This window comes from Anastrepha obliqua, chromosome 3 (genome assembly GCF_027943255.1).
Source record: "Anastrepha obliqua isolate idAnaObli1 chromosome 3, idAnaObli1_1.0, whole genome shotgun sequence".
Classification (NCBI taxonomy): domain Eukaryota; kingdom Metazoa; phylum Arthropoda; class Insecta; order Diptera; family Tephritidae; genus Anastrepha; species Anastrepha obliqua.
In genome coordinates, this window is record NC_072894.1 from 105,080,263 (window position 1) to 105,095,838 (window position 15,576).

At 38.8% G+C, this 15,576-nt stretch overlaps 1 protein-coding gene across 1 annotated transcript in view; it reads left to right on the forward strand.

Annotated features, from left to right (window-relative positions):
- Nucleotides 1-14,462, forward strand: part of LOC129242139 (mucin-2-like) — a 162,299-nt gene extending 147,837 nt beyond the window's left edge. Inside the window, exon 5 of the mRNA XM_054878700.1 lies at nt 14,455-14,462. Within this exon, the coding sequence (XP_054734675.1) occupies nt 14,455-14,462 (8 nt within the window). The remainder of the gene's footprint in view (nt 1-14,454) is intronic.
- Nucleotides 14,463-15,576: the final 1,114 nt, after the last annotated feature.

The following is a 15,576-nucleotide window of genomic DNA, read 5'->3' on the forward strand; positions in this document are numbered from 1 at the left end:
AATGTCTCTATTTCTCTGTAAGAAAAGCGCATAATAAATATTTTGGTTAAAGCGATAACGTGGATAATTTTTTTTTTAATATTTCCGACAATTCTGCTAAGCTTACAAATAAATGCATGTAATCCTTAACAAACGGATAAAATGTTTTATTGCGGATAACGTATATCAAGTATAATCCGAAGTATTCCGACAGTATTCTGTAATTTCACTAATATGGAGCCTTCAACATATATGAAAACACCCGCGGATAAGAAGTACCTATATAGGTTTATTTAGAGTTTACGCACATATATATATTTTATAGTGTAAAGTATGAAACTAAGAACGTGTTCGATACATTTTACATGAGATTTTTGACCTTATAAGAGTTAAATTAATGAGTTTTACCTTAAGGACAAATAAGAAAGTATGTATGACCAAGATACGAGGTTTGCAAGCAAAGATCTGTGACTTACTGACAGATTTTATCCGTTCATTTAAAAAGCATGGAAAAAGTAAAATAACGTAGTCATCAGGCATTAAAAATTCTATAATGTAACCCCGCGTATTTTGTGGAGCGATAAATTTAATTCAACACCTTCACATCTGATCCACTGACCGATCTTTGCTGGATCTGTGCTGGTATCTTATTCCAAAAGTTAGTAAGATCGTACATTTGACCTAACAATCGTTTTCCAGTCCAAAAAGTTGGTTTACAAAATTTCTTGAAAGAGGTTCGCGAGCATTGAAAATCCCAAATTTTTTTCTCTCAATGGATTTCATTTCTGTAGAAACGAGACTCCAAAAAGGAAATATATGGCAGATTTTGCGGCTGATTTCGATTGGGGGCTGGGACTGAGTCACCAGTTCCCAATCGCTCATTTAATAAGCGATGACTGATTGGGGCCTGGGACTATGTCAACCCAATTGCTCACTTAACGAAGCAATATTCAAACCTTGGCAAAAAAGTTCTTCAATTTAATGTGCACTGACGCAGTTTTTGGTGAAGTATTTCCTTTGCTCTGTGCTCATAACTCAAAGGTTGGAAAATAGAGTCAGAAGAAGGACTACTAATAAAAAAATGATTTGAGAGCCACGAAAAATTGTATTTTTTGGATAGAATCCATAATTTGAAGAAAAATCGAATGAAGATAATCGAGCTTAAAGCATACGGTGTTGAAAATTAGTACTTTTTTCGCCGCATAGAGTATTAATTTCCTAAATTCGAAGCCTTTTTGATTTACTCTCGTGCACGAAATTTTCGCAGCCACGTTTTCAAATAGAAAACTCATCCCTATGCAGTAGCGCCAATTGGCCGGCTGTAGGGGCGATAGAGGCGGCGGCGTAAATGAGATAACTTTGCTGCCTAATCTCAGCAAACTGTCGAATTGCATTTTCTGGCAGGCATATCGTGCACGGCGACAGGCAGCTAACATGTCGGCTAAAGCTACGTAAATCGAAACGACTGCTAGCGTGTGCGTGCACACGCTTGCGCATGCACCGTCAAGAGCAAAACGTTTGCATGTACGTTCCGAACGCATGCGTGCGTTTCGATGCTTCGTGTGGCACACAAGTTCCAAAGCTAACGCGTGTCTGTGTCTGTGGCCAGTGCCAGCGTCCGTGCTATAATCCTTTTATCTATGCAATGTTGGTTTTGATATCCTACCACCAGACACTTTTTTTATCGCACACTACAAATTTTAGGATTGTCTTTGGTGTTTTTGTTGTGCTTTTGGCGCACTAATTACCCATGCAAATTTAAGCAACTCACTCATGCGATATGGCACAAAAGGTAGGCCAAATAGGTAGTAGCGAAAATTGTTGCTAAGAATAGCCACTCACAGACACACATACACACATAGGATAGAAAAGGCAAAGTTCAGTACTGATAAATTTAATTTTTCGTAGCAATAGTGACAGCGCATGCGCAACGCATTCTGTTAGCCATCAGGCTGTACTCTTCGAAGGAGTTCTTTAGAAACGTTTTGCTAATTAAAATAAAAAAATGATTACGCGACGTCTGTCTGTCACAAAGGTAGACAAAATGTGGCGATAAAGTGAATGAGCCGCCACGACTTAACAAGCAACGCAGGACATGAAAGCAACAACTGCAAATAGAAGAAAATAACAACTTATGCTTAATTCATCGACAGTCGGTTTGTGCAATGTTAGCGTACTTTGTTTTATTCTTCCTGCGCGTGTATGAGTGCAAGAGCAATTAAATATCAACTCAACTTTATTTAGTATTTATTCTATTTACGTATTTGTTAACTTTTCCCTATGTCGTTTCCTGTAGTACGAAATTTGTACGATCGAGAGACTAGTGTAGAATTATTTCACTTTGAGCCAATACCTGCTTGCTTCAAGGTTAGTTCCGGTCACAAAGGAGCATAACCTGGTGGTGACATAGCTTCAAAGCAATTAAAGGGAAGGAAAGGGAGGAGAGGAAACCTTCAACATTTTTAATTAGGCTAGTTTCATATTTTGCGAGGTCCGCAGATAAAAAGAAAGGAGCTTAAAAAGAAAGAAGATTAAGCCCCCGATCTTAGCAGTGTTTCGACTGGTTCGAGTTGCAATCAGTTTCTGCTGAAGAGCCGCGAACTTCGGATACCTCACTTATTGAACGTTCCATTCTGACTCCAAAAAAAAGCTGGCAGCCCAGCAGTGAAAAAGCTAGTATATGGGCAAAAAAACCCAGAACTCGAAATCGAATAAGTACGGAAGTCCAGTTAATTTGCTTATCCAGATTGTGCGAATAACTTTTAAGCTAATAGAGGATTTTTTTTTTTCATTTACTACTGTGGACAAAAAGTAAGGTGAATTTGGTTGTAAAATGAAAAATCTTTATTTATTCTTGTAAATCAATTTCATCCCCTTCAAAATAATCCCCTCTCGATGAAATACACTTATGCCAACGATTTTTCCAATCCCCGAAACATGCCAAATAGTCCATTTCCGGTATAGCCATCAGCCCCTTCTTCGATTCAGCTTTTATCTCCTCAATCGACTCGAAACGCGTTCTCCGGAGTGGTCTCTTGAGTTTTGGGAATAGCCAGAAGTCACACGGAGCCAAATCAGAGGAATACGGTGGTTACGGAACGATATGCGTGGAATTTTTGGCGAAATGGTCACGAAAAACGAGTGCAGTGTGAGACGGTGTATTATCGTGATGCAAAAACCAAGAGTTGTTGGCCCATAATGCTGGTATTTTTAGACGAATTGCTTCACGTAAACGACGCATAACGCTCAAATAATATTCCTTATTGACAGTTTGGCCAGGTGGAAGGAATTCATAGTGCACCACACCACGAAAATCGAAAAAAACTGTCATCATGACCTTTATTTTTGAACGACTTTGACGTGCTCTTTTCGGTCTGGCCTCGCCTTTAGCACGATATTCGCTTGATTGGTCGGTTGTTTCAGGGTCGTAAGCATAAATCCAAGTCTCATCTCCCGTAATGATGCATTTGAGCTTGTCCTGATAGTCTGAAAGCATTGTTTCACACGCATCAACGCGACGACTTTTTTCCAAGAAATTGAGAGTTTTCGGTACCAATCCAGATTTGACTTTTCGTAGGCCTAAATGGTCTTTCAAAATGGTTTTCACAGGTCCTTCTGATATTCCGATCATATCAGTAAGGCCTTTAACAGTCAACCGGCGATTTTTGAGCACTAACTCCTTCACTTTATTGATGTGTTAGTCATCTGTTGACGTCGATGGTCGTCCGGAGCGCTCCAAGTCATCAACACGTTCTCGACCCTCCTTGAAGTCTTTGTACCACTTATAAACATTTTTCTGCGACATGGTCGAATCACCAAATGCCTTCTGCATGCTAAACGTTTCCGCAGCCGAAATTTCATTCCGCAAACAAAATTTGATGGCACTTCTCTGCTCAATCAAATCAGACATTGTAAAAATCGAAAAATGCACTCTTGGTCGTTTGGTAAACACAAGCGTAAATATATTACTGATAATGACATTCACATGAAAGTTGGCCCAGATGTTATTAACAGTGCTGCCAACTCATGAAAAAAATAACTAGAGCGAAATTTTAATCCCGCGAAGTTTGACAAATAAATTCACCTTACTTTTTGCCCACAGTAGTATATTGGAACGTAATTTTTTACATATGTTAGGAGTAAAAAAATATTCGATCATTTTCTTATATACAGTCAGCGTCAAAATAAAGTGTATACCACATAATGAGAAGTTTTGATTATTTTCGTATTTATTTTTTAATTTAAATTGTTTTTTTTTTATAAAAATACATATAGTTCATACTACAACAAGAATCATATAAAGAAAAGTTTTGAATTTTGTATAATATTTAAAAATTTCTGAAAATTTTCATCAAAAATTGACGTTTTTTCACTAGGAATTTTCAAAAAAATTTGAGTCTTTTAATTTTTATTGCATTGTGGTATAACACTGTGCAAGTTTCAAGTAGACCAAAAATCACACTAATTTCACGGTGCAACACTGAAAATACACCTGACAAATTACACACTGTAGGTTGTTTATATGGTCGAATAATGCATAAACATATTTTTGTTATTTTTGTTGTACCCTCCAATTTTTATTTATTTATAAAAAACCGTTTTTTCAGACTTTGCGCGGTAATCTACGGATATCTCGGTCATTTGTAAAAAGTTAAAAAAATGATAAAAAAAAACACTTTCTCTAGGTTTAATCAAATAAAAATCAGAACTAACTAGTTTGAATAATTACTTGTTGTACATAATTTGAAAGGTCTGACAATATCATTTTCAAAACATATAAAATATTGAAAATCGGTCAAAAAATGACCGAGGTATCCGTAGATTACCGCGCAAAGTCTGAAAAAACGGTTTTTTATAAATAAATAAAAATTGGAGGGTACAACAAAAATGACAAAAATATTTTTATGCATTATTCGACCATATAAACAACCTACAGTGTGTAATATGTCAGGTGTATTTCGTTTTTTTTTTTGTAGCACTGTGTTTTTGAGAGTTTTTTTCGGGCGTGGTCTTATGTTTTTTCACCATTTAAGATCTTTTCCACATATTTTATATTGAAAAAAAAACGTCCAACACTGCCACACAGAAACAATTGTCCAAAATCAGCGCAATTTTTGAGCCACTTCAAGTTTGCAATTTCTTCTTCTTCTTGATTCACGGAAAGTAAAAGAAGGGACGAAACAAAAGAAGAAGTTTTCTTTCTGCCACTCAGCCAACAAACCAAAGCCTGCTGCCTGCTCAAACCAAGCTTCTGAGCAACCAAAGAGTCGCAAAACTAAACGCTTTTTGCTAGCAGTAGTAGCTACGACGCTATTATCGGTTGGCGGCGGCCACACATCAGCTTCTGCATCGCTGAAGCGATTTTGGTGCAAGATGGACACACCAAGTGAGGCCAAGTCCTCCTCTCCCTGATCCTTCCAACGCAGAGGAAGCGGCTGCTACCATCAGCTGGTACCGCATCGAATACTTTCAGAGCTGGAGCGTTTGTATCCATTCAGACGACTTGACCCAGCCACTGGATGATGGTTCCATGTGTATAAGTCCACTCAAGTGGGGAAAGTTCGCATCGAATACTTTCAGAGCTAGAGCGTTTGTATCCATTCAGACGACTTGACCCAGCCAACCAAGCCACTGTATGATGGTTCCATGTGTATAAGTCCACGCAAGTGGGGAAAGTTCGTGATTACCATTCACTTGGGAGTGACCAGAACGATTATTCTGCATATGATGCAAGCAGCTCGCAACTTCCGGGCCTCGCCCAAGTATCCTCTGGGTAGCTTCCGAGCATCCGTTTGAGAGCGAGCTAATGTAAGAAGGCGAAACAATCCAGGATATCTGGTTGTGCGCTGGGTTTGGGACACGCCACGTAAAAATCCTCCCCCATTGAGAAATAATACAAAGCCTTGGACTACTGAGAAATGCCTACTCTGGTTCCGACCCCAGCAAACGAACTAAGGACTATGATTTGAGGGCATGCAGCTAGAATGTCCGGCCTCTTAATGAGAAAGGTGTCTCTGCGCGGCTGGTTGATGCCCTCATAAGAGCAAAAGCTGATATCACTGCGATTCAAGAGATGCGATGGATGGGGCATGACAAAAAAAAACATTAGAAAATTGAACTTTGCTATAACAAAATTCTGTGTTTCCAGAAAATATGATTAAAAAGTTTGAAATTTTGATGAACATTCGTTTGAAACTTTGGGCCGTATAGTTTTTGTTGTAGTATGAACTATAGTTTTATAAAAAACTAATTCAGGTTACTTTTATGAGCGCACGGTCTGTATGAGTGTAAGATGAAAGAATAAATGGTCTATTCTAAAATACAATTGACTATTTTCCAAATCCTGTTTGCCACTTTCTAAAATCCAATGTTAAATGATGTAGGAACCTAAATCTAAAGTCTGTTAAAACTTAGGTGCCTGATTATATTATTAGCATGTTGCTTATATGGCTAAGGCATGAAATTTTGTTTTTTACTATGCTAATTGGCACTAAGTCAAGGATGATAGATTACTAGGTTTCGCCATTCGAAGCAAAATTATGAGAGAAAATTCGGCTGCCACGTCATTGGGAACTCGTCAACAGAATTCTGTCCACTCACACACTCGTGCAATCAGTCGTTATTCAGCCGACAAAAACTAACATGAGTGTTGGTTGTGTTGATTTTTTCCAGACCATTTTTTTCACCAACACCATCTCAGTTTTTTTTCTTTAACGAACCTTTGTCATGACCCCAGTTACGTCAACCAATCAGCTGATTCCTTCAAAATCGCTGAATGCTGGTTAATGGTCTGATATTGGCCACAGCTCTGCATGCTGTACATTGTGACATTGAGTTATTAGTATTATACTATACCTTAACTGAAGTTATGGGGAGTTATTAACTAATTCACTACTAGCAGAAGTAGATTTTTTGGCTTCCACAAAAAAAGTAAAAAAAAATCAGTAAATTTCTTGCGCATAACTCTGCAATTTTTAATTCTAAAAGTTCTATTAATAGAAATAGGAAGAAATAGTTAAGTTGTTTTTAAAAACAATTACACTGAGGCTTAAATAAATGCAATCCATATTCATTAGAGGGTTAAATATATTTTGTGTGGACCACACCGATGCATCAGCTCACCAGTAGCAGCAGCTTAGAAAATGCAAATTATGTGTAACAAAAACCACAAGCAGCTGAAAGTTCGACAGCTAAACAGTATTTGAAGTACAATGATTCAAGGTAAAGGGAAGTGAAGTGAAAGGGGCGACAGCAAACATTAGTTGAGTTAGGTGGAGGTGCCAACAGGCGAACAGTCGTTGGATGGATGAACGACTGGATAATGGCAATTCGACGCCTGGGTGGGAGCAACGATAGCGAAGGCAGCCATAATAAAAACAATAACAAACTATCTTGAAACTTAGCGTGAAACAACTACTACAACTACAACAGCAGCAACAACAGCAAACGTAAATCTCTAAATGTAGTAGCAGCCGTCGAGGCGAAAGAACAGCAGCAGTAAAAATAGCGCAAACATTCCAAAAGCAAAACGCAAAAAGTTAAAACAAATATAAATAAAACTAAGCCAATGCGCAAATAAGCCAGTTAGTTCCTAAGTTTTTCCTTTTATTTACATTTTGGTTTTCTTTTTCTATCGTTCTGGGGCAACCATGACCCTACGTACAATGCGCCGCTAAAATGTTGCACGTTGGTGCCATGAACAATGCATTGTTGACGCTGTAAATAGTTGATGGGCATTGCAACTGCAGTCATTCTATTTTTTCAACATATTTTCTTATTTCATTTATTGTTTTTGCCTCCTAAGCGCTTTACTGGTTTTGTGATTGTAATATTTTGACATCAAACCCTTAGCTGATTGTTTTTCTCTTGCCACAAAATCCAACCTAAGTTTGTAAGAAGTTGTTATTATTTGCTATTGCTGTTGATGTGTGTTGATTTCGAGTGTTTATTTGTCAAATAACAACAACAATTAAGTGAGAATAAATAATCGAAAAAAAAAATGGAAATATCTCTAAGGTGAATAATCAATAAAAGTAAAAGAGGTACTTTACAGGAAGGAATGGACAAGAAAAAAGCAAAAACAAGAAAAGCAAATATTAAAAAAACTTTCAAAATTTAATTTAAAGGCAAGCTGTCGATACAAATGCCCGCTCCTATATGTGCTTCTAAGGCATGTCAGGCATTAGTCTCAAGTTTGGCGACGCTTTCTTAGCTTCTCGTGCCGCCCTGTCTACAGGCTGTCATACGAAAATTGAAATTCTCAATATGCACGATGAAGTCGAAAATAAACAGGACTGACGTCATAAAAATGTGTTTGAGGGCGCCATCTTTTTAGTGAGTTAGTGCGTTCGAAATAACATCCCTAGCTGACTTCCAGTGAAAGCTTCGTGACATTCGGTTCAGTGGAATCGAAGTTATTGCGTCTAAAGTGTCACTATGTTTGCGTCTTCGGTACAAAAATGAGTTTTGAACAAAGAGCAAATATCGAATTTTGTTGTTTTCAAACTTTTACCGAAACATTTGAATTGTTGAAAAAAGTTTATGGCGATGATTGTCTAGCTCGTGCCAGAGTTATGACACCAGAGGTTTACACGTTTCAGAGCTGGTCGTGCGGACATAAATGACAATGAACATACGGGCCGCCCAAAATCAGTAATCCGCAAAAACTCCATCAAAATGGTTTGTAAATTTATCAAAAATGAACTGAAATCATCGTTGAAATTCATGGAATCGGATTTGAATATCTCTAACATATCGATTTAACGCATTTGGGCTTACAAAAGCTTTGCGTACGTTTCATTCCGCTTGAGTTAACTGAGGACCAAAAATTACTCTGAATTCAGCATTCGAAAGACCTCATTAAAGGCGCGAGAAAAGACGAGATCTTCATTTACAACATTGTGACTGGTGATGAAACGAGGGGCGTCCAACATAAACTAAGTATCAAAGTACCAAATGGAATGCCCCAGATGAGCCACCACCCAAAAAATCGCGTTTGGAGAAGTCAAAAATCAAGTCGATGCTCAATTGTTTTTACGATTCCAGGATAATTGTTTACAAGAAGTTCGTGCCAACGGGCCAAACCGTCGATGCAATTTTCGATCTTGGCATTTTGAAGCGTTGGTTGCACCGCATTAGTCGAATTTGCTCTGAATACCGCGAATATTTCATGACAATGCACCATCTCATCGATCCACTCTTGTGACTGATGTTTTGACTAGACATCGCATTTCAACCCTCAATCACTCACCGTATTCGCCTGATATGGCTTTCTGTGACTTCTACCTATTCGGAAAATTGTATTTGGCCGTGAAAGAAAAACGTTTTGCGTCCGTAGAGGTCATCCAAAAGGCTTGTACCGACATCCTGAAGGACATTAAGGATTCCGGTCTCTGACCCGAAACACTCTTTCGAAAAGCTTTTAGATCGCACGAAGCAGTGAAATGAGGCCAGAGGAGACTATTTTGAATAAATAAACCCGAAGTTAACAGAACAAAGCTCCTGTCGTTTCTACTTTAGCTCAGTCTTGTTTATTTTGGACTTCACTTGTATACTACATTTTTCCTTAATGGATAAAAGTGAGTACGATTGTATTAGCAGTGCTAGAATGAGAGTTAAAATTTGTTTATGCCTAACGAAATGGTTCGTTCTGGTGCTAATTGTTTTACCGGAATGAAAAAAAAAATCCGGAAATGGCTTGATGCTCGAGAGGTAGTATTCGATTTTCTATCGCCAGAAGAAATGATCGAAAAATCAGCCTGTGAGTAGCTTAACTTTATACATACAACCCTTAACATTTTTCGGAGCCTAGCGAGAGTGGAAAAATGTATGAGCTTTGGACAACTATTGGAAGCCTGAAAATAATAAAGGGGGTTCCATCAGAAATCTCTTAAAGCAAGATCGCCTTATTGAATAATTTTTTCTTTTTTGTTTTTAAATCATATATTTTTTCCTCCTCTAACGTCGTAAGCTCTGTGTAAATGCTTTCTATTCCTCTTCTTCTTTGCTTGCTCTGTATGCATAAGTGTAATGCTACTAGAAAATCAATTAAGCATTTCACGTTGCATAATCAATTGCCTCATGTTGCGCTTTGCATTGTGCAATAGCTATGAAATGAAAATAAAACAACAAACAACATTTTAAAATTGCAAACATTAAACATCACTCGTTTGAACTTCAAATTAAAATTTTAACCTAACCAACCACCAGCCGTCCAACCATCCAACCAATATTTCACCTGTCATTCCGAGCAAAGCGAAAGAACAGCGCCAATACAAGTTTGACTGTACATCTTCTTATCTTGTGCACTCTTCACATACCCACATATGTAGTTACATACAAACATGTCTTCGTTTGGTGGCATCTTCAAAGGAACCCACAAAGCTTTGGCTGTTGCACTTGTTCCGCTTGGAAATGTTCGGCTACACTTAAAGTCCCTTAGCACATTTAGAATTTCATTTTGTTTGGCGTTGATTTGGTTTTACTTCAGTGAATTTGCCGCTGTTATTTCGTTGCTGTTTGTCTTTTACTGCTGAAGTTGTTGTTGTTGTGATTGTCGTGCACCCATAATCGCACGTTGCCGCCACATGTTGTTCGACGGTGGCAAGTTGAAGCTTCGATTTTCAAGTGCAATCAACTCAACTGACGTGGACAGACAAGGACAGACAGCAAAAAAACTGCCCGCATATTTATGTATGAGTACATGTATGTACATATATTTTTATGCCATATACAAACATAGCACGGCCTCAAAGGTCGAGCACTAACAAACCAATAAAACGAGCAACTAAAATTACGTCATAAACTTGCGAATGTGAATGCGTTTGGTGGCTTATGGAGCGCAGAAGTTATACAAATAACGCAATAAAGTTACCTCCTTCTCAGTTTACTTTCTGATGTGTCCAGAAGATTTGCCAAGAAATACAAATAAGGAAATCTATGGGATTGGGATTAAGCTTAGAAATAGGTCCTCTTGAAACGGAGACTACCAAAAATAATAACAAAACTCCAAACCAAATACCCAACCTAATGAGTGGGTCTAAGCATTCTACAGAAAAAGTAGTCAAAGTTGACGTCTTCTGTAGAGAGGGCATTTTATATTTTTTTTTTAAATATTTATGGAAGTAATAATTTTAAACAAAAATCATTCTTCACAAGCCTCTCATCATACCCGCCCCAGAAGCTGGGATGATTACAACATCCGTTGAGGCAGTTCTTGTAGGGTTCGAGAGAGATTATGTGGGAGGTTTTTGAATCTTTGCACATTAGCAACGGCGTCTATGGTAGGCGATGGAACAATATGCTGTATGAGCTTTACGGCGACATGGACGTAGCTTAGCGAATAAAGATCCAGCAGCTCCTCTGGTTAGGCCATATCTACCGATTGGATACAAACACCTCCCGCTCTGAAAGTATTCGATGTGGTATCAGCTGGTGGTAGCAGCGGAAGAAGACGAACCCTCTTTGCTTTAGACAGAGCAGGTGGAGAAAGACATGGAAAGCAATGACTGGCGCGCTTTATTGGACTCGACCAAAATCGCTTTAGCGATTATCGCGCCAATCAAAATGAAGAGTAGTTTGAAATAAAAGAAGCAGACAAGTCGGCTTCGGTTTCAGTTTCGGATGGTGAATAAAATACTTGAAGAACTCTTAAAACTCTTACTTAGAGTCGGTACGTCTATTACTTATGATGGCTTGTAGGAGGCTCTCTGTACACAGTTGACAACGAATAATTTCCTTCGAATTTAATACAAATCCTTTCACAAAACAACTGTCAACTGTGATAGAAATAACCGAATTAAAACGGAAATTCGGCCGCTGTAGCCGAATGGGTTGGTGCGTGACTACTATTCAGAGTTCAGACAGAACGTAGGTTCGAATTTCGGTCAAAGACCAAAAAGAATAAAAGGTTTTTTCTAATAGCGGTCGCCGCTCGGCAGGCAATGGCAAACCTCCGAGTGTATTTCTGCCATGAAAAAGCTCCTCATAAAAATATCTGCCGTTCGGAGTCGGCTTGAAACTGTAGGTCCCTCCATTTGTGGAACAACACCAAGACGCACACCACAAATAGGAGGAGGAGCTCGGCCAAACGCCCAAAAAGGGTGTACGTTCCAATTATATATTTATAAAAACGTTAAAGCTCGAAATGAGGTAAAGCGGATAACTTGCCATTCGTCCATGACCGATACTTTGCTGCCTGCTTCTTTTGGCTCATACTATTCTTCTCCTTAAATATTTCACTTTCTCATTTCAAGACTCTGTATTATAAATATTATATATACAATATGCGGAAATTTAGTTCGGAAACGCACCACTCAGGCACGTGAAAGTTCTGTTACTCCATAATAGCCTCCCTCTAACTTAAAAACGTTTCAAATGTTACTCGGGCGAGTAGTCCTCTGAAGTTAATTCGTTCCTCGCAGCGGTTACAGCTTCTTTGACAGCCTGGGCGTCGCAATGTCAAGTTTTTTCATGGCACGATCTCAGTTTGGGAAGCAGTAAAAACTCGCCAGCGACGATACCGATGCTCTTGCGTGGATCGGAGAACGTTGCAATGCATTTTTGTACTAAAAACTCTTATGAAATGAGCGAGGAATAGACCGATGCTTTCTTGTGGTGTAAGATGTAGCCGCTTTCCGCGAGTTCAGTCATTTTCTGCTTGCCTAGGGCCAAGGCGACAGGCGTAGCCGAATCTATTGTTGCGTAACTACCTTTCGGAAGATGTAGATTCGAATCTCCGTAAAACATCAAAATTAATAAAACGATTTTTCCAATAGCGGTCGCCCCTCGGCATGCAATGGCAAACCTCCGCGCGTATTTCTGCCATGAAAACGCTCCTCATAAAAAATATTTGCTGTTCTGAGTCGGCTTAAAAAACTTTAGGTTCCTCCATTTGTGGAACAACACCAAGTCGTACGCCACAATCATGAGCAGATCCACTCAGCTTTGATGGTGTTCACTTGTGGAGGTCTTAAGAATCCTGATATTTTTGTAGTAACAAACCGCAGGCTTGACTTTAACGCGTTGCTCATCAATTAAAATTCTAAAAAGTTGTCGGATTTGTGGTCTTGCTAAAAGAAGAAGAAAAGACTTAAAGCATCTTATATGGTAGAATTATCTGGCGCTGGACACAAGGACTTTCGGCTATAGCGACCAGAAAAACATATATTCTCCTCACTCCAAGTTTATTAATTTTGAAAAGCAAACGCTTCATTCTTTTTACATCCAGATCCCAGACAAAGCAACAACTAATAAAAAGGAGTCAGCGGTGGCATGTTGAGGCATACAAAACTCAAACTTGTACTGAGAGACAGGTACATACGAACAGAGTAGCGCGTCTTCAAAGACATATCAAAAAGCCGCAGCAGTAACAGAAGAAGGGTTAAGGTTGAGGTGCAGCAGCTGTCGTTGCGTCACAAAAAAAAAGAAGCAGCAAAAACAATAACGAAAACGTTTGCTGGTTTAATGATTGGTATTGTTGGTATCTGGTTCTTATTGTTGGTGGTGATGGTGTGTCTGGTTCGTATTGTTAGTATTGTTGGTGTTGCTGCAAACAAGCGACAAGCGATTTGCAACGTGCGATCAACGGTTAGACGGCGCTGTAGGGATAGACAAAACGACCAACGGTCAACAAAGCATTTGCCGCACGGTTGAGCATTGCGGCAGCTGAAGCTTTTCAGCGTTTCGGCATTTCAGCTTTTTGATCATTTTTCAAAATGAGCAGCCGCCGCACAGAGACTGGGTGCGCGCAAAGCAACAAAAGCAAAAACACACAAAAAAAGAAAAACGAAAAGAAAAGAAAAGAAACAACAATAAAATGGACATCAAATGTTTGACGACGTTTGTGCGCTTACAAAGGCCAAAGGATTCGCAAATGCGTTTTTTCGTCTCTGTTTATGTGTGTGTGTGCGTTGACTTTACAAGTGTGGAAAACATAATGGCAGTAAAGTAAAATGATTTGCTGTAGAAAATTGCTGGTAGTTAGTGGTCGGGTGCTGTTGTGTGGCACCTTCTGTGCATTGCCGCCGCAGCAGCAGCACCAACAGCAGCAATAGCTATAATAATAACAACAATTGCGAGCTCATTTAGGCAGCCACGTCAGGTACAACATTTGGTTGTGTCTAAGTGGTAGCTGCCGCTGACTGCCGCTAATGCAACACTCGCAGTGGCTTAGTATTTTTCATTTTATTTATTACTTTTAATCCTTTTGATTTTATTTTCTTCCTTCACTTGCCAACGTCTGGCTTAATGTTGCCTCGGAGGGATTCGAGGAAATTTTTGCTGGCCCGCAGGCGCAAATTATTTTCATAACGCGCACGGCGAGTGACATTTATTTGATGCTAACAATTTATCAAAGCGAAAATTTACGCCATTAGTTTTAGTAAAAATACTTCTTTTATTTTTTATTTAACTGGAATTGCCTGCTGCTTTTCAAGCATTAATGTGATTTTTTCGTTTATTCTTTTTTCTTTGCAGGTACGTAAAATTACAAGCTTTTTGGCTAAGCTCATTTATTAATGGTGTGCTTGTGAAATTCGTGGTAAGTGTTTTTCTCTCCAAGATAAATGATGATTTTTCATGTTGCTTGGGTGTTAAGGGAATTTCGTTTTTTTTTGTTTTTTGATTGTCTGTGTCCATAGAATATCACAAGTTCATGGCTCGCCATTGTGAGATTTGGGTCTGATTTGGCTGTGGAGGGCAGTCCAAATTATCAAATAAAACAAAATACATAAAATAAATATTGCACGTGCGTGTGTACATATACAGGGTGGGTCAAAAGAAGCAAAACGTGTTAATAAACATGAATCCGCAAGCTAGGGGAAATACAGCTGGACTCACGGAAACGAGAGTTAGATTGAAATCTCATCAACCGTCGTTGTACCGATAAACGAATTTTTATGTGATCTAATAACCAGAAGAGCTCTTTTTGTGAACTCTGTCTACTCAAGCCCAACTTACTTCCTTACTTCCACTCGCTGATTATCAGCAAATACACAGCCGTAAAGTGTCAGCTAGTAACTGATGGTTCCGAAACTCAAACTAGAGTTGAAGTTCGGGTATTTTGGTTAAGACCAAGAAGATAAATGTCGAAACCTGCTTGAGATTCACTGCATATAAGAAGTGTAGAAATTCGCCGCATATAATGTGGAATCATTATTCCCTCAATGCTGAGATGCAGTTAACTCTCTGGCAATGGAAAAATGATGACGAATTGGGCAGATGAGGTAGTGCAGGCAACTTTGTTAAACCACTTCCTTTCTTTGGTTAACTCATGAGCGCCAACTTATCTTTTATATAGAAAAGAGGATCATCTATCAGGAACTTTACCCCCTTGTAGAGAAATAAAAGATTAATATTTTCTTTTAAGAAGAAAAAAATGTTATAATAGCGGTCGCCCCTCGGCGGGCAATGGCAAACCTCTGAGTGTATGTCTGCCACGAAAAAGCTCCTCATAAAAAATATTTGCCCTTCGGAGTCGGCTTGAAACCGTAGGTCCCTCCCTTTCTGGAACAACATCAAGACGCACAATTTTCTTCGACAGATCCCAATTAATTTCTATACACACAATTGTGCGAAAAAAATTAATTATTACAAATA